The sequence below is a fragment of the Calonectris borealis genome, chromosome W, assembly GCF_964195595.1.
Source record: "Calonectris borealis chromosome W, bCalBor7.hap1.2, whole genome shotgun sequence".
NCBI classification, from domain to species: domain Eukaryota; kingdom Metazoa; phylum Chordata; class Aves; order Procellariiformes; family Procellariidae; genus Calonectris; species Calonectris borealis.
In genome coordinates this window covers 47,151,861-47,174,651 of record NC_134351.1, presented here as the reverse complement: position 1 = coordinate 47,174,651, position 22,791 = coordinate 47,151,861, and the positions used below count along the sequence as shown (strand labels likewise).

The 22,791-nt window shown below is 42.6% G+C and overlaps 1 protein-coding gene across 1 annotated transcript in view; it reads right to left on the bottom strand.

Annotated features, from left to right (window-relative positions):
* LOC142075048 (BDNF/NT-3 growth factors receptor-like) overlaps positions 1–22,791 on the bottom strand; it is a 236,140-nt gene that overhangs the window by 138,456 nt on the left and 74,893 nt on the right. Inside the window, exon 11 of the mRNA XM_075136040.1 lies at positions 3,209–3,230. Within this exon, the coding sequence (XP_074992141.1) occupies positions 3,209–3,230 (22 nt within the window). The remainder of the gene's footprint in view (positions 1–3,208; positions 3,231–22,791) is intronic.

The window sequence follows — 22,791 nt, the reverse complement described above, 5'->3', positions numbered from 1 at the left end:
GAAATTGTAAGGCACATTCAGCTGTATCAGCTGAATGTTCACAAGTCCATGGGGCCTGATGGGACTCATCCGAGAGTATAATTTTCATTATATTTTCATATATATTTTCATATATTCATCCCAGAGTACTGAAGGAGCTAGCGGATGTTACAGCAGGACCCCTCTCAATCATCTACCAAAGATCTTGGGAGTCTGGGGAGGTCCCTGCTGACTGGAAGCTAGCCAACGTTATTCCAATTTACAAGAAGGGCACAAGGGAAGACCCAGGAAACTACAGCCCTGTTAGTCTCACCTCAGTACCTGGAAAAATTATGGAGAAGATCATACTGGGTGCTACTGAAAGGCATTTAAAGGACAAAACAATCATCAGGCACAGTCAATGTGGGTTCACGAAGGAAAAGTCCTGTTTAACTAATCTGATATCCTTCTATGATAAGGTCACCCGCCTAGTGGATGAAGGGAAGGCGATGGATGTAGTTTTTCTGGATTTTAGGAAGGCTTTTGATACTGTCCCTCACAGCATTCTTCTGGATAAGATGTCCAAATGTGGGATGAGCAGGTACACGGTGTGCTGGGTGAAGACCTGGCTAAATGGCAGAGCTCAAAGGGTTGTAGTGAATGGGGCTACCAGTCACCAGCGGTGTTCCTCAGGGCTCAATTCTAGGGCCAGTTCTGTTCAATATTTTTATCAATGATCTGGATGCAGGAGTTGAATGGACCATTAGCAAGTTTGCTGATGATACTAAACTGGGAGGTGCTGGTGACTCTCTCAAGGACCAAGAGGCCTTGCAGAGGGATCGAGATAGAGTGGAGCATTGGGCAATCATCAGTGGCATGAAATTTAACAAGAACGAATCATAGAATCATAGAATCATTAAGGTTGGAAAAGACCTCTAAGATCATCGAGTCCAACCGTCAACCCAACACCACCATGCCCACTACACCATGTCCCTAAGCGCCTCATCTACACGTCTTTTAAATACTTCCAGGGATGGTGACTCAACCACTTCCCTGGGCAGCCTGTTCCAAGGCCTGACCACTCTTTCAGTAAAGAAATTTCTCCTAATGTCCAATCTAAACCTCCCTTGGCGCAACTTGAGGCCATTTCCTCTCGTCCTATCGCTAGTTACTTGGCAGAAGAGACCAACACCCACCTCGCTACAACCTCCCTTCAGGTAGTTGTAGAGCGCGATGAGGTCTCCCCTCAGCCTCCTCTTCTCCAGGCTAAACAGTCCCAGTTCCCTCAGCCGCTCCTCATAAGACTTGCGCTCCAGGCCCTTCACCAGCTTCGTTGCCCTCCTCTGGACACGCTCCAGCACCTCCATGTCCTTCTTGTAGTGAGGGGCCCAAAACTGAACACAGTATTCGAGGAGCGGCCTCACCAGTGCCGAGTACAGGGGCACGATCACCTCCCAGCTCCTGCTGGCCACGCTATTTCTGATACAGGCCAGGATGCCGTTGGCCTTCTTGGCCACCTGGGCACACTGCCAGCTCATGTTCAGCTTGCTGTCAACCAGCACCCCCAGGTCCTTTTCCTCTGGGCAGCTTTCCAGCCACTCTTCCCCAAGCCTGTAGCGTTGCCTGGGGTTGTTGTGGACGAAGTGCAGGACCCGGCGCTTGGCCTTGTTGAACCTCATACAGTTGGCCTCGGCCCATCGATCCAGCCTGTCCAGGTCCCTCTGCAGAGCCTTCCTACCCTCGAGCAGATCAACACTCCCGCCCAACTTGGTGTCGTCTGCAAACTTACTGAGGGAGCACTCAATCCCCTCGTCCAGATCATTGATAAAGATATTGAACAAGACCGGCCCCAGTACTGAGCCCTGGGGAACACCGCTCGTGACCGGCCGCCAACTGGATTTAACTCCGTTCACCACAACTCTCTGGGCTCGACCGTCCAGCCAGTTTTTTACCCAGCGAAGAGTGTACCTGTCTAAGCCGTGAGCCGCCAGCTTCTCTAGGAGAATGCCGTGGGAGACAGTGTCAAAGGCTTTACTGAAGTCCAGGTAGACCACATCCACTGCCTTTCCCTCATCCACTAGGCGGGTCACCTGGTCATAGAAGGAGATCAGGTTGGTCAAGCACGACCTGCCTTCCATGAACCCGTGCTGGCTGGGCCTCATCCCCTGGTTGTCCCGGACATGGCTCGTGAGCACCCTCAAAACCAACCGCTCCATAATCTTCCCTGGCACCGAGGTCAGGCTGACCGGCCTGTAGTTCCCCGGATCCTCCTTCCGGCCCTTCCTGTAGATGGGCGTCACATTGGCAAGCCTCCAGTCGTCCGGGACCTCCCCTGTTAACCAGGACTGCTGGTAAATGATGGAGAGCGGCTTGGCAAGCTCCTCCGCCAGCTCCCTCAGTACCCTCGGGTGGATCCCATCTGGCCCCATAGACTTGTGAGCGTCCAGGTGGCATAGCAGGTCGTTAACTGCTTCCTCTTGGATTATGGGGGGTTTATCCTGCTCGCCGTCCCTGTCTTCCAGCTCAGGGGGGCAGAGTGGCCTGAGGATAACTGCTCTGACTATTAAAGACTGAGGCAAAGAAGGCGTTAAGCACCTCAGCCTTATCCTCGTCCTTGGTGGCAACATTCCCCCCTGCATCCAATAAAGGATGGAGATTCTCCTTGGCTCTCTTTTTGTCATTAATATATTTGTAAAAGCATTTTTTGTTGTCTCTCACGACAGTGGCCAGGTTGAGTGCTAGCTGAGATCAAAATGTCTTTCATTGTGTACTGGTTTTAGCTGGGATAGAGTTCATTTTCTTCAGAGTAGCTCATATGGTGCTATGTTTTGGATTTGTGATGAAAACAGTGTTGATAATACGCCCATGTTTTAGCTATTGCTGAGCAGTGCTTACACAGCATCAAAGCCTTTTCTGTTTCTCATGCTGCCCTGCCAGCAAGTAGGCTGGGGATGCTCAAGAAGTTGGGAGGGAACACAGCTGGGACAGCTGACCCCAACTGACCAAAGGGATATTCCATACCATATGACGTCATGCTCAGCAATAAAAGCTGGGGGGAAAGAAGGAGGAAGGGGGGATGTTCATTTATGGCATCTGTCTTCCCAAGTAACTGTTACACATGATGGAGCCCTGCTTTCCTGGAAATGGCTAAACACCTGCCTGCCAATGGGAAGTAATGAGTGAATTCCTTATCTTGCTTTGCTTGTGCACACAGCTTTTGCTTTACCTGTTAAACTGTCCCTATCTCAACCCACGGGTTTTCTCACTTTTACCCTTCCAATTCTCTTCCCCATCCCACTGGGGAGCAGTGAGCAAGCAGTTGTGTGGTACTTAACTGCCTATTGGGGTTAACCCACAACACATTGCAAGACTGCAGTAATGAAGGTGAGATGATAAAGCTATTCAGATTCCTAGCCTATAAAGAGCAAAGGCTTTATTGTTTTCATATATACCTGGTGAATTTACAGAATTATTTTTTCTTAGAACAGATGTCATCTTAAAATACTACGCTTATTTTAATTTTTATTTCCAGGATATATATACACACATACGTACTTTTTGGTTGATAAAACATATGCAGTCAAAATTATGAATAATGAATTTTAGGTTCCCTTATGAATCTGGGAAATTATTTTTGTGTGAATGTCAGGGGTTTGAACATGTATGGAAAGAGGGAAAGGTTATTTCTAATGCTCTTCACACAGCTTGTAAAGTTATGTTCATGGTGCATCAGTGGTAGCAGACAAATAGGATCTGAATAGGACGTATAGCATACAGTGTGCCAGAACATGTGGATGAGAAACCCAGCAGGTCTAGTTGCAGGAACAGAGTTTCAAAGAAGAAAATAGTCTTATTCACTTACTTGCTAATAGTGCCCCCTGGCAATTATGGCAATAAGAAACTAAACTTGGTATCCATTATAGACTCATGTCTCTAATTGATTTCATATTATTTAAGTTTATAATGACATTGTATTATTTAGTAAAACTGTTTACTTTCTCCCATAAGGAAGTCACTGAGCCTTCAGATGGGGCTTTTTGGCTGTAATTTAGATGTAATTAGCCTGTGTCGCGAGTGAGTGGTTTAGAGGCCGCTTAAAGAATCACCGTCAAAGAAATTAGCAGAAAGTGATTTTAATAGAGATTTATAAAGGTGCAACCTAATAGAATTCGATGGCAAGGTTCACTCTATTACTTATTACATGGGTGAAACATACAAGGGAAAATCATCTAAGGGTTTATATTTCAGGGACAGTCTAGGTTTCATTCACAATTTAGCAACACTTAGTTATCAACTAATCATTAACAAACTTTAGTAACGCCTAATCATTAACTATTCAATATTTGCAAAATAGGTTAGTAAGTCTACTACAATCACAACTTAATTACAGATTATGCTTACTATTAGTTCACACACACAGAGAAACATATATATATATAAAAATATACAGAAGGTATACCTGTTAAAAATTCCCCTCGATTTCAGTGAAGAAATATTCACGTCGAATGTCTAGGCATTCCCTCTCAACGGGCGAAGGGTTGAGCTTCGAAAGGGACTCACCCAGGACCCAGTGGTCCTCCGAATATCGCAGGCCTGAAAGATCGCAAGCTCTGAGAGGCGTCCCACTCAGAGGGAGATGCTGGGTGCAGCTGCTGCGGTCCAGGAGAGCTCAAAGGGCCTCACTTAGGACCACCGTTTATAGGTTCGCAAGATGGTTGGCTTTAGTCATCCGTAAATTTCCATCCTGGCCACAGTCCCAAGTGGTAATTACTAAAGAATTCTCAAGGTTTCGGTGTTGTTCTGCTGGACACCCGGGCCAGGCAGTAGGAGGATGTTCCCAGCCTCAGCTATGCAGAGTTTCTGATACAGTCAAGGAGCGCTCAACTGCCAGACTCAATACACCAAGGCCGAGGTTTCATGGAAATTTCTGAGATCAACAGGCGGCCCAGATCAACAAGTGGCCCAGGGAAGAAGGGGGGTATGAATGCACCACCACAGCCTGTTAGATAGCATATGTGTTTAGTTTTGTCAAAAAGGTGCTGTAAGAGGTAGCATTTATAAATATAAAGAGTGGAAGTTTCCCTTTTTCCCAAGACATGCTTGCAATACCATTCTCCTTCTCCATTCCTTTCTTTACCCTTTGAAGATTGCTCCTTTGAATGGAGAACCATTTTGTGCCCATGTGTCTATGAAACTGAGAACAGAATGAAGCAAACCAAGGCTAAACTGGAGTAAGTGCACATTCTTTTTACTTTGGCTATAAGCAGCTATAAGCAGCTGTGCTTCAGGAGACTCAGACTACTTTATTCAGTAAAAGTATTTTCCTTAAAAATATTATCCATCATCTTCTGTGTTTTGGAAGAATCACAGGGGCATTCACAGTGTCTTTGGAGTGATTCCAAGTTACTGCAGTACTTGGGAAGAGATGAAAATCCCTGGAGCCTTTGAAGAGGTGCAGGACCTGAATGTATATATCCCAGGCTGCCTGCAAAACATGGCTTTTTAGCAGTGTAAATCCTGACCATGAGGTTCATGAGGAGACATCCTCTTCCTCATCCTTCTCTTCTCTAAAGCCCATGTGGTGTTGTGGTGGAGGACTTATTTGGATAAGGTTCAGTGAAAGGCAACTGTAGGTTTGTTTCTTCCCTGTGCTGTGACAGTAGGATTTGTGTAAGAGATAACTAACAATTTTTTGGGGGGATATTTTATTTTTTTGTTCTGGAACCTATGTCTTTATTATTCTACCAGGAGAGAATTTGCAGGGTGAAATACCTGAACCAAGACTGTATCAAAATATGGCAATGAATGAGCTCTGGGCCTGGGGGCTTAAAGTCTGCACAGGAGGGAGGAAGAAAAGACGCACAGAAATGTCGTAATTGTGTTCATGCAGCAAATCAGTGACTGGGTTAGCTTGAATTTGACTTTTGGTCACTTGCTCTCAGTCCATTATCCTAGTCACTGTTCACACTACTTCTCAATAGCATTTATCCAACACAGATCAGCTTTTTAAGGAAGATCATTAATTTCCAGCTGGAAGTGCTTGAATAGTAATGGCTGTAAAAGGAAATAGTTGAGATTAATGAAGCATTGAGTACTGTGTGCAGTTCTGGGCCCCACAATTTAAGAAGGATGTGAAGGTCCTTGAATGCATCCAGAGGAAGGAAACAAAGCTGGTGAAAGGGCTGGAAGGCATGTCCTATGAGGAGCGGCTGAGGACTCTGGGTTTGTCTAGTTTGGAGAAAAGGAGGCTGAGGGGCGACCTCATTGCTCTCTGCAGCTTCCTGAGGAGGGGAAGTGGAGAGGGAGGTGCTGATCTCTTCTCCCTGGTATCCAGTGACAGGACGCGTGGGAATGGCTCAAAGCTGTGCCAGGGGAGGTTCAGACTTGACATTAGGAAGCACTTCTTTGCCGAGAGGGTGGTCAAACACTGGAACAGGCTTCCTAGAGAGGTGGTCGATGCCCCATGCCTGTCAGTGTTTAAGAGGCATTTGGACAATGCCCTTAATAACATGCTTTAACTTTTGGTCAGCCCTGAAGTGGTCAGGCAGTTGGACTAGATGATCGTTGTAGGTCCCTTCCAACTGAACTATTCTGTTCTGTTCTATTCTGTTCTATTCTTTTCAGGGCTAAATCTTGATCTGCCTTAAGTCAATGGGAGTTCTGCTACCAGTTTCAAGAGAAGTTGAGCTTGACTGTTAGTAATTAAGTAACAGTGACTAATTCCTTTACATTGCATTTTCTTACTCGTTTTAAACCTTGAGGCACTCCTAGTACTTCCACATTGCAAATAGGTAATGGCATATTAAGAAATGAAATGTGCTAGCTTTGAGCCACTGCACATTTCCAAAGGGTGTGGGCAAAATTCCTTTTCTACAAAACAATTGATAGGATTTAGTGTAATATGCCAACAAAACCAAGACTCGATTAATTAATAGAGAAAAATATAATATCAATACAAATGTATAGCATTTCAGAATAACTAGGCTTCTGCACAGGGACTGTTTTAACTGGAGAGGAAGGCTCTAGACTAGACTGATATTTACAAGATGAGTCTCGTAAGGTTATATCCACATGTAGTGATCTGTATCTTAATAACTTGTAAGGAATACTAAGTTATTGTTGGAATTGGTGCTCTTGCTAGTTTTACTGCTTTATAAAATATCTTCAATTTAATTAATATACCTTTGCCATACTGTGGGTCCACGAAATTCCCAACAGGAGAATTCAAAACCGTACCACTGAAAATCCAGGTCATCACACAGAATACCAAACACAGCCCTAAGAGTCTACTGTAATTTTAAGAAAAACACACACTTGTAAAGTATGTTGACCTTCATGACTGTCTATGCATGTTGTAAACTCTATGAACAGAGGCCTTTATGCCGTATTTTTACTAAGTGGCTGTGGTTAATTATTAACTCCTAGGTAATTTTCTGAAGGATGTTTGGAAGTTAGGGGTTAGAGAATTATCATCATGGTTTTGGTAGTCTAGCATTTAAAGGTGCTGCATGGTTGCTACCTTCCCTTCAGCTTTGCTAGGCCTTTCAGACCCTTTCTATGGATTTTTGTTTTCTTAAATCTGTAAGATTGCATACATTCTTGGAGACTAAGTCAAAGTTCATATATATATATATTTTTACACAAACATACAAATTTACGCTGCACTTAACACTGAGACAAATCATTGCAAGTGAAAGCTTTCTGGCCTTTGAGTTTGTTCCTTACCTGGTCTGGTGCAATCACAGTGAAACCAGAATGTTGTGTTTAAAGTCACTTCTGAATTTTCATTTCATAAGTTTTTAACTGATGAACTTCTATTAAGTGTACAGCACTATGCAAAGCACAGGTAGACAATAGATCTGCTTATATTCTTAGTTACATCAGCATGTATATTAGTTACTCTAGTAGCCAACAGCAATGTCTAAAACCAGTATGGAAAGAGAATCAGATCTAGGACCTGAGTAGTCCATAAGAGTCGACAAGTCCACAAGGGAGTCCTGCAAGTCCTATTAAAGGCATGAGAATTAATCACAATAAATACATCTTTAATCACACATTAAAGTGTACATTGGCACAAAAAAAAATTATTGTATCTATTCAACTATAACGTAGAACCAAAAGTGACAGGGCATTCCACATACCAATAACTTACTTTTTCTCAGCCAGGATCAGTACAACTGGAACAACTTTATTTTGGCAACTTGTTAATTTACTATAAATGTTGGTAAACTCTACTTCAAACTCCGCAAATTTCAGGTCAAATTTAATGAATGCTTTCCAGTGGAAACCTATCTTCGAGGCCAAATTTATAAAGACAGAAGAGTTGCTGCACTTGTACTAAATGTCCAGTAGCTAGGATGTGTATCCAAGATGTAAGAGACCAGTTTGATTTCCTTTTGAGTGCCCCAAGCACTATTGTCTAAAAACCAGGAATATTCCTCCAATTTTATGCATCTGGCTTTTTTTATTTCTTTTGCTTTTCTTATGTGTGGGTTTAATGAAGCATTTTGTGGAGACAGGCTTATATTTTGGTGTGGAAAACAAAACAAAACAACCCAATTAATTTCTATTCATATCATCATCTTTTGGTTCGATGTATAACCTGCACAGAAGTAACCACTAGTCATTATTTACAGAAGGAAGTAAAAAAATAAATAAATAGGGTATTGACTTTATCCACTGAAACATAGAAAGCAACCAGGTAAAGGATGTAGAAAAGAAAAGGACACAGAAATACAGAAAAATTAGGTGGGGGGAAGGTTCTTACAGGAGAAAGGTGAAACAGAGCAATGAAAAATGACTGGAACGTAAAGATGCAGAAACTGAATAAGAATACTTTAGAAAAAATGATTCCAGGGAAATTAAAAAAAAAAAAAAAGCTACAAACCCATTAAGCAGCAGGCAATCTGGACTTACTTTGTATACTAGCTCTCTGACTATTTGGAGTAATTGAGCTAATATAGCCAAAATATTAAGGGGAGTGGGTAGTTAGAAAATGATTTGACATGTCTTTAACAGCCAAACTCTCAATTGGCTTCTCAGAGTTCAAAAGGAGTCAGTTAGGCAAGTTGAGGCAAAACCTGATTTTGGCTCAATTTGCTGCCAGGCCACTAGATTCTGAGTTTAATATTAGTTTTTTAAAAAACCACAAACACTACTGTTATGTAAGCTGCCATTCACGCTTGCAGAAGAAAGTACACTGAAGAATAAAAATAAAAACCTTAAAATAAAAGTGGACGAGAGAAAAAAGCTATCCATCTTCCCTGTACAAGGAATGACAAAACTTCATTCATCCTCTAAGGGAACATTATGTATATCTCTCTCTCAGATGCAAAGAGAACGTGCTATGTAAAGTGTAAAATGAACTGTGTTATTAATATGGATCCATCTGAGCCAACAGTGAGGTTTTTGGTTTTTTTTAAATCTGACAATTGGCTTTCTGGAAGTATCACAGCTGACTCTATGTCATGAGCTTTGCAGTTCTGTATCTCGCATACTAGATGATCTGTAACTTCCTAAGGTTTTATTCTCATTAGGAGCTGGATAAAATGCCTTTGAGACCGATTCCTTTCAGCCTTCCTATTCATTGTATTACTTATAATAATCACATGGTTCACAAAAAGAAAAACATAAGAGCAAAAAATCCATATATTTCTACATACTAAACTCATTCTGAAAGAAGAGCCTATCATAAATACCATTCTTCTTATATGTGAAGAAGCCATTTTTTCCTCTTTCAACTAGCACACAGCATAGATCTGGTTAGTTAATGGCATGATAACACCTAATGCATTTCATTGCCAGATTTGGAAGCATCACTGGTATGGGGATAGTCAAATATCCATGGGCTCAATTTCTGCCAGTCCCAAACAATCTCCATCACACCCCTTCTCACAGGCCATATCCCCTATGAGCCAAGTCATTCAGGAAGGAAAATGGTCGTCTTATGAACTTTTTCATAAAGTGAGAAAGTAAATTTTAGTTGTCTGAGATCCTTTTTACTCCAAAAAGATATGAAATAATATATTCCTATGATTTGTACATAAATTGGAGGTCTACAGGTGAACTTTCTTGGTCATTACAAATCTCATCTAAACTCTTCCGGAGAAGATAAGTTTCCTGTAACACTGACTTAAGTGAATTCAGAATTAAGTCTTCATATACTCACACTGTGCTCTCCAAATATGTTTCTAAATGTCTGAAGACTTGCATAAATTCAGAGATCATATATGTAAACCCAAACATTCAAGGGAAAGCACAAACAAAATAAATGTTGAGCAATTAAAAGTTCCTAAGATGTTAAGCCTCATTATGCTTTTTTTTCTTCACCAAGTACATATGGTTTTTCCTAAGCAGAGTGTTACTTGGGGCTTTGATCCAAACAGAGTATTCTGAAACAAAAATCAGCTTGTATTTTTACTTTTTCCAACTTGGAGGCAATCAAGTATAATATGACATGTATCTCTAGTCCTTTTAAATGAACAGTGTTTTATATGGAGAAAGCTCAAACTGCTGAGTAAAAGGGAGGAAAGTAAAGAAAAGGAAGATGTAGTTCCTTTACCTAAAAAGATATTCTTATCAATTTAGTCGGTTTCTAATTTCAAGTAGAAAATTAAATGAAAGAATTCATTCCTAGTTTTAGTTGCTTGAACCACTGCTTCAAAGAGCAGTGCTGGCTAATGCTGCAGCAAAATGAGGACAAAATGTCACCTCATATCTATTTTTAAAACTCTAATGATAAAAATAAATTTTATTTTTTACCTAAAGATACAAGCATGGATAGAAGACAAATAAATGAAAACCTAAGAGTTAAACACAGAGACTTGGACACACTCTGACTTATTAAGAGGCCAGGAATTCCCAGAACATTTTGGATCTGTATTTCACATTAGTCCTTTCCAGATCAGATTTTCCAATGACTGAATTTATTTAGTAATTGGAGAAATTAAGACCAGAAGAGGTTAAACAATCTATCCTATGAAGTTGTACATGAAAGAGTCTTGACCCTCTTACTTTCTCTAGCTATTTGCAACACTAATAAGGCAGTACACAATACAATATTAACCTGAGGACTAATTAGAGTAAATCCAAACTTAGAGTTTATGCTCTTATTTATAATTCCTCAGTAATTGCAGTATTTTAAAAAGATTTATTTTCCACTATCACTAGTATTTATTCTGATGTTTAAATTTATGCTCCACAGATACGGATACAGAGTTTATCATTTTATGGATGCTGCCACCTGTATGAGATTTCCAAATGGGCTTAATAAAATTGGAGCCATTAACATTAGTGTTGCAAGCAGCATTCAATCTATTTAATGGTTTGGTTCATTGATCTACAAGTTCATATAACTAGGAAGAGGGTCAAATAGAATTATATGTACTTTAGTAAAGGATCCTATAAAGCTCTTCTCAGTGTAAAATGAGTTAAGACCAAGACATAGTAAAACTTGACCTCTCTACTCAGCATTTCAGAGGCCAAAAATATTTTGGGTTAACAGTCCCCTAACCTGCCAACAATGATCATTTAATATCTTAATCTGGTTTTCCTTCATCTGATTTAGGTTTTTTTTGTTTTATTTTATTTCCTGGTGTGATACATTGGAAGATGTGCTTGTTTTCCAAGCAGGCAGCAGAAACGGAAACATTTGTGCTCAGCATTCTTAAGGAGAATATGCTGCACCTTTCTCATGTCTTCCAGCACCGTATCCAGCAGATGTTTCCTTTCACAGTACTGCTGCTGATGCTGTACTTGTTCTGCTTTCTAGTGATTAATGAGTCAAGGACATTAAAACCTGAAGCTCAAACCACCAGCTGTCAGAACTAGTGAGTGCACAGCTTCTAATTCAGGGACAGGTTAAAGTAAAAAGAGAGAGTACGAATAAGCAACTGCTCAGACTCAGAAATAGAAACTTTGCAGAAACAGCAGCTCCCCATAGAACCACAGAAAATCCACATTAATAGAAACCCAGTTCACAGGAAAGGCTGTAACAATTACTATCTGCACACACATTTTAAAACCTGGACGTCTGTAGGTTATTCCACACTTCATTTGCATGAAGCACGGTATGCCTAAGAGATGAATCAGTATTTCAAGGAATGTTTTCTCAAAGCTTTCTGTAAGTCCTTGAAAAGTCAAAGCTGTTAAAAAAAAAGGCTGTTTACCTTATGACATCCCTAGCATTTGTGTTTAATAGCCTCATCAGTATGCATGTAAAATATAGAAATGCTACTACACAGATGCACTTCTGACAAATGTCAGTTTGCAGCCAAAGAAAAGATCAGAGCACATGAAGGACAGAACATAATTATGTCTCATCCCTTTGAAAAACAGAATCACTGTCAACTTGGAAACCGTTCTGTCTCTCTCTACCTGAATATTGAAGCCAACTCTATCATGAATTTATCTTGCGTAATTCCAAAGATCAATAGATATTCCACATTTTCAATATACGGCCTTTTTGACTAGAACTGGGAAGTCAAGTTATACATAGAAATTAGGGAAATTATGTTGCTTATTTTAGTATACTAAGATTTATGGAACTATATGATATATATTCATTTATAATGAGATTATTCTGCTTACTGTTGCCTTACAACAATATTAATTCCTTTGATCATTACAGGTCTCATAGTTGTTACTGAACAGTTTTCCAGCTTCCTTTCTATGACATTTTATTTTGAGTCTGTGAAGGCTGAATACTTCTTACAAGATGCATATGCTAATCACTTCATCTAGGAAAACAATTCTTTTATTTTTTTTCTTAGAATAGAATAGAACAGAATAGTTCAGTTGGAAGGGACCTACAACGATCATCTAGTCCAACTGCCTGACCACTTCAGGGCTGACCAAAAGTTAAAGCATGTTATTAAGGGCATTGTCCAAATGCCTCTTAAACACTGACAGGCATGGGGCATCGACCACCTCTCTAGGAAGCCTGTTCCAGTGTTTGACCACCCTCTCGGCAAAGAAGTGCTTCCTAATGTCAAGTCTGAACCTCCCCTGGCACAGCTTTGAGCCATTCCCACGCGTCCTGTCACTGGATACCAGGGAGAAGAGATCAGCACCTCCCTCTCCACTTCCCCTCCTCAGGAAGCTGCAGAGAGCAATGAGGTCGCCCCTCAGCCTCCTTTTCTCCAAACTAGACAAACCCAGAGTCCTCAGCCGCTCCTCATAGGACATGCCTTCCAGCCCTTTCACCAGCTTTGTTTCCTTCCTCTGGATGCATTCAAGGACCTTCACATCCTTCTTAAATTGTGGGGCCCAGAACTGCACACAGTACTCAATGCTTCATTAATCTCAACTATTTCCTTTTACAGCCATTACTATTCAAGCACTTCCAGCTGGAAATTAATGATCTTCCTTAAAAAGCTGATCTGTGTTGGATAAATGCTATTGAGAAGTAGTGTGAACAGTGACTAGGATAATGGACTGAGAGCAAGTGACCAAAAGTCAAATTCAAGCTAACCCAGTCACTGATTTGCTGCATGAACACAATTACGACATTTCTGTGCGTCTTTTCTTCCTCCCTCCTGTGCAGACTTTAAGCCCCCAGGCCCAGAGCTCATTCATTGCCATATTTTGATACAGTCTTGGTTCAGGTATTTCACCCTGCAAATTCTCTCCTGGTAGAATAATAAAGACATAGGTTCCAGAACAAAAAAATAAAATATCCCCCCAAAAAATTGTTAGTTATCTCTTACACAAATCCTACTGTCACAGCACAGGGAAGAAACAAACCTACAGTTGCCTTTCACTGAACCTTATCCAAATAAGTCCTCCACCACAACACCACATGGGCTTTAGAGAAGAGAAGGATGAGGAAGAGGATGTCTCCTCATGAACCTCATGGTCAGGATTTACACTGCTAAAAAGCCATGTTTTGCAGGCAGCCTGGGATATATACATTCAGGTCCTGCACCTCTTCAAAGGCTCCAGGGATTTTCATCTCTTCCCAAGTACTGCAGTAACTTGGAATCACTCCAAAGACACTGTGAATGCCCCTGTGATTCTTCCAAAACACAGAAGATGATGGATAATATTTTTAAGGAAAATACTTTTACTGAATAAAGTAGTCTGAGTCTCCTGAAGCACAGCTGCTTATAGCTGCTTATAGCCAAAGTAAAAAGAATGTGCACTTACTCCAGTTTAGCCTTGGTTTGCTTCATTCTGTTCTCAGTTTCATAGACACATGGGCACAAAATGGTTCTCCATTCAAAGGAGCAATCTTCAAAGGGTAAAGAAAGGAATGGAGAAGGAGAATGGTATTGCAAGCATGTCTTGGGAAAAAGGGAAACTTCCACTCTTTATATTTATAAATGCTACCTCTTACAGCACCTTTTTGACAAAACTAAACACATATGCTATCTAACAGGCTGTGGTGGTGCATTCATACCCCCCTTCTTCCCTGGGCCACTTGTTGATCTGGGCCGCCTGTTGATCTCAGAAATTTCCATGAAACCTCGGCCTTGGTGTATTGAGTCTGGCAGTTGAGCGCTCCTTGACTGTATCAGAAACTCTGCATAGCTGAGGCTGGGAACATCCTCCTACTGCCTGGCCCGGGTGTCCAGCAGAACAACACCGAAACCTTGAGAATTCTTTAGTAATTACCACTTGGGACTGTGGCCAGGATGGAAATTTACGGATGACTAAAGCCAACCATCTTGCGAACCTATAAACGGTGGTCCTAAGTGAGGCCCTTTGAGCTCTCCTGGACCGCAGCAGCTGCACCCAGCATCTCCCTCTGAGTGGGACGCCTCTCAGAGCTTGCGATCTTTCAGGCCTGCGATATTCGGAGGACCACTGGGTCCTGGGTGAGTCCCTTTCGAAGCTCAACCCTTCGCCCGTTGAGAGGGAATGCCTAGACATTCGACGTGAATATTTCTTCACTGAAATCGAGGGGAATTTTTAACAGGTATACCTTCTGTATATTTTTATATATATATATGTTTCTCTGTGTGTGTGAACTAATAGTAAGCATAATCTGTAATTAAGTTGTGATTGTAGTAGACTTACTAACCTATTTTGCAAATATTGAATAGTTAATGATTAGGCGTTACTAAAGTTTGTTAATGATTAGTTGATAACTAAGTGTTGCTAAATTGTGAATGAAACCTAGACTGTCCCTGAAATATAAACCCTTAGATGATTTTCCCTTGTATGTTTCACCCATGTAATAAGTAATAGAGTGAACCTTGCCATCGAATTCTATTAGGTTGCACCTTTATAAATCTCTATTAAAATCACTTTCTGCTAATTTCTTTGACGGTGATTCTTTAAGCGGCCTCTAAACCACTCACTCGCGACACAGGCTAATTACATCTAAATTACAGCCAAAAAGCCCCATCTGAAGGCTCAGTGACTTCCTTATGGGAGAAAGTAAACAGTTTTACTAAATAATACAATGTCATTATAAACTTAAATAATATGAAATCAATTAGAGACATGAGTCTATAATGGATACCAAGTTTAGTTTCTTATTGCCATAATTGCCAGGGGGCACTATTAGCAAGTAAGTGAATAAGACTATTTTCTTCTTTGAAACTCTGTTCCTGCAACTAGACCTGCTGGGTTTCTCATCCACATGTTCTGGCACACTGTATGCTATACGTCCTATTCAGATCCTATTTGTCTGCTACCACTGATGCACCATGAACATAACTTTACAAGCTGTGTGAAGAGCATTAGAAATAACCTTTCCCTCTTTCCATACATGTTCAAACCCCTGACATTCACACAAAAATAATTTCCCAGATTCATAAGGGAACCTAAAATTCATTATTCATAATTTTGACTGCATATGTTTTATCAACCAAAAAGTACGTATGTGTGTATATATATCCTGGAAATAAAAATTAAAATAAGCGTAGTATTTTAAGATGACATCTGTTCTAAGAAAAAATAATTCTGTAAATTCACCAGGTATATATGAAAACAATAAAGCCTTTGCTCTTTATAGGCTAGGAATCTGAATAGCTTTATCATCTCACCTTCATTACTGCAGTCTTGCAATGTGTTGTGGGTTAACCCCAATAGGCAGTTAAGTACCACACAACTGCTTGCTCACTGCTCCCCAGTGGGATGGGGAAGAGAATTGGAAGGGTAAAAGTGAGAAAACCCGTGGGTTGAGATAGGGACAGTTTAACAGGTAAAGCAAAAGCTGTGTGCACAAGCAAAGCAAGATAAGGAATTCACTCATTACTTCCCATTGGCAGGCAGGTGTTTAGCCATTTCCAGGAAAGCAGGGCTCCATCATGTGTAACAGTTACTTGGGAAGACAGATGCCATAAATGAACATCCCCCCTTCCTCCTTCTTTCCCCCCAGCTTTTATTGCTGAGCATGACGTCATATGGTATGGAATATCCCTTTGGTCAGTTGGGGTCAGCTGTCCCAGCTGTGTTCCCTCCCAACTTCTTGAGCATCCCCAGCCTACTTGCTGGCAGGGCAGCATGAGAAACAGAAAAGGCTTTGATGCTGTGTAAGCACTGCTCAGCAATAGCTAAAACATGGGCGTATTATCAACACTGTTTTCATCACAAATCCAAAACATAGCACCATATGAGCTACTCTGAAGAAAATGAACTCTATCCCAGCTAAAACCAGTACACAATGAAAGACATTTTGATCTCAGCTAGCACTCAACCTGGCCACTGTCGTGAGAGACAACAAAAAATGCTTTTACAAATATATTAATGACAAAAAGAGAGCCAAGGAGAATCTCCATCCTTTATTGGATGCAGGGGGGAATGTTGCCACCAAGGACGAGGATAAGGCTGAGGTGCTTAACGCCTTCTTTGCCTCAGTCTTTAATAGTCAGAGCAGTTATCCTCAGGCCACTCTGCCCCCCTGAGCTGGAAGACAGGGACGGCGAGCAGGATAAACCCCCCATAATCCAAGAGGAAGCAGTTAACGACCTGCTATGCCACCTGGACGCTCACAAGTCTATGGGGCCAGATGGGATCCACCCGAGGGTACTGAGGGAGCTGGCGGAGGAGCTTGCCAAGCCGCTCTCCATCATTTACCAGCAGTCCTGGTTAACAGGGGAGGTCCCGGACGACTGGAGGCTTGCCAATGTGACGCCCATCTACAGGAAGGGCCGGAAGGAGGATCCGGGGAACTACAGGCCGGTCAGCCTGACCTCGGTGCCAGGGAAGATTATGGAGCGGTTGGTTTTGAGGGTGCTCACGAGCCATGTCCGGGACAACCAGGGGATGAGGCCCAGCCAGCACGGGTTCATGGAAGGCAGGTCGTGCTTGACCAACCTGATCTCCTTCTATGACCAGGTGACCCGCCTAGTGGATGAGGGAAAGGCAGTGGATGTGGTCTACCTGGACTTCAGTAAAGCCTTTGACACTGTCTCCCACGGCATTCTCCTAGAGAAGCTGGCGGCTCACGGCTTAGACAGGTACACTCTTCGCTGGGTAAAAAACTGGCTGGACGGTCGAGCCCAGAGAGTTGTGGTGAACGGAGTTAAATCCAGTTGGCGGCCGGTCACGAGCGGTGTTCCCCAGGGCTCAGTACTGGGGCCGGTCTTGTTCAATATCTTTATCAATGATCTGGACGAGGGGATTGAGTGCTCCCTCAGTAAGTTTGCAGACGACACCAAGTTGGGCGGGAGTGTTGATCTGCTCGAGGGTAGGAAGGCTCTGCAGAGGGACCTGGACAGGCTGGATCGATGGGCCGAGGCCAACTGTATGAGGTTCAACAAGGCCAAGCGCCGGGTCCTGCACTTCGTCCACAACAACCCCAGGCAACGCTACAGGCTTGGGGAAGAGTGGCTGGAAAGCTGCCCAGAGGAAAAGGACCTGGGGGTGCTGATTGACAGCAAGCTGAACATGAGCTGGCAGTGTGCCCAGGTGGCCAAGAAGGCCAACGGCATCCTGGCCTGTATCAGAAATAGCGTGGCCAGCAGGAGCTGGGAGGTGATCGTGCCCCTGTACTTGGCACTGGTGAGGCCGCTCCTCGAATACTGTGTTCAGTTTTGGGCCCCTCACTACAAGAAGGACATGGAGGTGCTGGAGCGTGTCCAGAGGAGGGCAACGAAGCTGGTGAAGGGCCTGGAGCGCAAGTCTTATGAGGAGCGGCTGAGGGAACTGGGACTGTTTAGTCTGGAGAAGAGGAGGCTGAGGGGAGACCTCATCGCGCTCTACAACTACCTGAAGGGAGGTTGTAGCGAGGTGGGTGTTGGTCTCTTCTGCCAAGTAACTAGCGATAGGACGAGAGGAAATGGCCTCAAGTTGCGCCAAGGGAGGTTTAGATTGGACATTAGGAGAAATTTCTTTACTGAAAGAGTGGTCAGGCCTTGGAACAGGCTGCCCAGGGAAGTGGTTGAGTCACCATCCCTGGAAGTATTTAAAAGACGTGTAGATGAGGCGCTTAGGGACATGGTGTAGTGGGCATGGTGGTGTTGGGTTGACGGTTGGACTCGATGATCTTAGAGGTCTTTTCCAACCTTAATGATTCTATGATTCTATGATTCGTTCTTGTTAAATTTCATGCCACTGATGATTGCCCAATGCTCCACTCTATCTCGATCCCTCTGCAAGGCCTCTTGGTCCTTGAGAGAGTCACCAGCACCTCCCAGTTTAGTATCATCAGCAAACTTGCTAATGGTCCATTCAACTCCTGCATCCAGATCATTGATAAAAATATTGAACAGAACTGGCCCTAGAATTGAGCCCTGAGGAACACCGCTGGTGACTGGTAGCCCCATTCACTACAACCCTTTGAGCTCTGCCATTTAGCCAGGTCTTCACCCAGCACACCGTGTACCTGCTCATCCCACATTTGGACATCTTATCCAGAAGAATGCTGTGAGGGACAGTATCAAAAGCCTTCCTAAAATCCAGAAAAACTACATCCATCGCCTTCCCTTCATCCACTAGGCGGGTGACCTTATCATAGAAGGATATCAGATTAGTTAAACAGGACTTTTCCTTCGTGAACCCACATTGACTGTGCCTGATGATTGTTTTGTCCTTTAAATGCCTTTCAGTAGCACCCAGTATGATCTTCTCCATAATTTTTCCAGGTACTGAGGTGAGACTAACAGGGCTGTAGTTTCCTGGGTCTTCCCTTGTGCCCTTCTTGTAAATTGGAATAACGTTGGCTAGCTTCCAGTCAGCAGGGACCTCCCCAGACTCCCTACTCTGCAGAAAAGAAAGCATTCTGGTACTTCTAGACTGGTCCCAGTTCACATTTTTCACAGTTAATCTATATACCACAAGGAGGACTATCACTATTAACTGATATTTTTCAGACTGGATTCTACTAGACACATCCTGTACATGTGTTTTAGAGAAACAGAAAGCCAGTATAGTGTAAAAATATTTCTGAAACAATTCGTAGTATTATTCTTTATAAACAGTAGTGAATATATATTCTTTCGTCACTGGCCAAATTCTTCTTGGTGTAGATCCTTGGCCTGCAAATATGAATTTAATGTTCAGATAGCTCCTATTCAATGAAGTCAAGGGTCAGTCCTTAGTCATATTGCATGGTGAATTTTTTTACTTAGGTTTTACAGTTTTTCTCTGGGGTTTTTGCTTTTTTTTTGGGATCATATACAGAACGAAAAACTCATTCATTAACATCATTAACAGTCAGTAATTCACTGCATTAAAGAAGCCTCAGATGACTAGGGCCCACTCAGGTGGTATTCTCCTCGATCCTGCCTGTAAGGGGAAAGGGTGTGAGGAAGAGGGCACTAACATGGCAAGTCAATAATTAGCTGTGGAGCTGGTGTCGATGACTGCGTTTTGGTTTCTATGACCATGGGACCCTGTTTGCAGATCAGCGTCTGCTTGGGAGAGATGGGATCCACCTTGCTAAGCAGGGCAAAGGTATCTTTGCCAGTAGGACAGCTGACCTGGTAAGGAGGGCTTTAAACTAGAAATAACGAGGGAGGGATAGAGTTACCATCAGTTCTGTGAGGGACTGACAGACAGGGTTGATGGGTAAAGGGCCTGGAGTGATGTGACTGAAAGGGAATGCAAAATCAACAACAGAGCTTAAGTGGGGTCACCTCTAGCATTTGCATGTAAGCAGGGAAGTGCCTACAAGGCACCGTTATGGAGAAATCGCCCAAACCCTCTCCAGGAACTCAACATACTGGGGTGCCTCTCTAAAGTGCCTGTACAGTGATGCACACAGTATGGGGAATAAACACGATGAGTTAGAGATCTGTGTGCAGTTGCATGACTACGATCTTGCTGAGATCAAGGAGACGTGGTGGGATGGATCCCATGACTGGAGTGTTGCAATGGAGGAATACAGCTCTTCAGGAAGGACAGGCTGGGAAGACGAGGAGGGGGAGTTGTCCTTTATGTGAGAGAGCAGCTGGAGTGCATGGAGTTCTGCCTGGGAATGGATGAGGAGCCAACTGAGAGCTTATGGGTTAGGATTAAAGAGAGGACAGGTAAAGGTGACATTATAGTGGGTGTCTGTTATAGGCTGCCTGAGACCAGGATGAGGCCCTCCACAGCCAGCTAGAAGCAGACTCACATTCACAGGCCCTGGTCCTCATGGGGGTCTCCAACCACCCTGATATCTCCTGGAGGGACAACATAGCAAGGCAGAAGCAATCCAGGAGGTTCCTGGAGAGCATTGATGACCACTTCTTGACCCAAGTGATAGAGAAGCCAATGAGAGGAGGTGCTCTGCTGGACCTCACACTCAAACAAGGATCTGCTTGGAAGAGTCCCATGGGATAGGGCCCTGGAGGGAAGTGGGGGGCCCAAGAAAGCTCGTTGATATTCAAGGATCACCTCCTCCAAACTCAAGAGCGATCCATCTCAACAAGCAGGAAGTCAGGCAAAAATGCCTGGAGGCCTGTGTGGATGAACAAGCTGCTCCTGACAAAACTCAAACACAGAAGGTGGAAGCAGGGACAGGTAACCTGGGAGGAATACACAGACATTGTCCAAGCATGCAGAGAGGCAGTCAGGAAAGCCAAAGTCTACCTGGAATTGAATCTGGCAAGGGATATCGAAGACAACAAGAAGGGCTTCTATAAGTACATAGGTGATAAAGGGAAGACTAGGGAAAATGTGGTTCCACTGCTGAATGAGATGGGGCACCTGGTTTTACAGGACATAGAAAAGGCTGAAGTACCAAATGCCTTCTTTGCCTCAGTCTTTATTAGCAAGACCGGCCTTCAGGTATCCCAGGCTCCTGAGACCAGGGGGAAAGGCTGGAGCAAGGAAGACGTACCCTTGGTTAAACAGGATCAGGTTAGAGAATTAAGAATATTTGAGCAACCTGGACATACACAAGTCCATGGGCCCTGATGGGATGCACCCACGAGTGCTGAGGGAGCTGGCTGATATTGCAAGGCCACTCTCGATAATCTTTGATTGATCATGGTGACTGGGTGTCCTGGTTTCAGCTGGGATAGAGTTAAATTTCTTCCTAGTGCTGTGTTTTGGATTTAGTATGAGAAGAATGTTGATAACACACTGATGTTTTCAGTTGTTGCTAAGTATCCTGCCAAGGACAGTTCTCATACTACCACACAGAGGATGGGAGGGAGCATCATCGGGACAGCTAGCTCAGCTGGCCAACGAGATATTCCATACCATGTGACATCATGCTCAGTATATGAAGGGTAGGCGTGATCCAGGAAGTAGCGATCGCTACTTGGTTATCAGTCAGCATGGATTCACCAAGGGAAAGTCATGCTTGACCAACTTGATAACCTTCTATGATAAAATGACTGACTTTATTTGACTGATTAAGGATTATGACCCACAGCAAATTTGGATCCATTGTGTTCAACAGACATGATTAACTGTGTTTATAATGTTCTACAGTAAAGCTGACCTTCAGGAGCTTGTTTCTGAAATTATTATGATAACTCAGAATTCTGTCAAGACTTCAGACTTTTACATTGTCTGGATATTCCTACAAAACAAGAGAAGGAAGAGATGATGCCTTAAATTTTATTTGCTATTTTTCAGCCAATATACAGATTATACTGGATCAACTTTTTTAGCTACAACAAATACATACAGTTCACTCCATCCAAGTCAACAGATCTTAAATATCACTTTTAAAGTACAGAATTTAGATTTTAAAAAGCAGATCCTTTTTAGCAATGTGATGCCTACGTGAAAATTGAACCACGTAAGGAGAGGCAGCCTTATTTGCAACTTGTCAAACTATCAAACCTGTATTTTAGTAGCCTATTCAGAAAGGAAATGCTTGGCTGAAAGAATACTCTAATGAGATTCCAAACAAAAGCATAATTAAGGTATTCTTCTGTATTTGTGTGTGACTGCTTATGTTATTTCTCAAAACAGGAAAGCTATTTTACAGGGATGAACATTTCACCCCCTTTAGTGAAGCATTGTTTTTTTCCTGCAATTAAAATACTGAATCTGGGACTCGCCTTAGGATTTACAATATAACTTCAGGAAGTGAGGATAATTATTCAGTATGGGACAAGTTTACTTAGTCTACACTGAACCAGTTTCCAAATAAGGAATGAAATAAATTTATGTAAACAATGATAATATATACGGCAGGAAAAATCCAAGTAACTCCTGTTTTGTGTTGCTTAAGCACTAAAAGGGTGTAGACGGGTAAAATGGGGAGCGGAAAGCCAAACAGTAGATGCAATGTAGGAAGGCGTATGAAAACATTCTCCTAATTTATCTTACATTTCAGTATATCCTCCTTCCAGATGAGTTTTCCCTCCTCAATAGATTCTTCAATTTTTCTTCTAAAGTCTCCTTTCCTACAAATTATCTCCAATAGCTTTCTTTTAGGTAGGCCCAGCTACTATGCTACTTACTGCAATACAAGGAAAGCCTCCTCTTTCCATCTTGCTC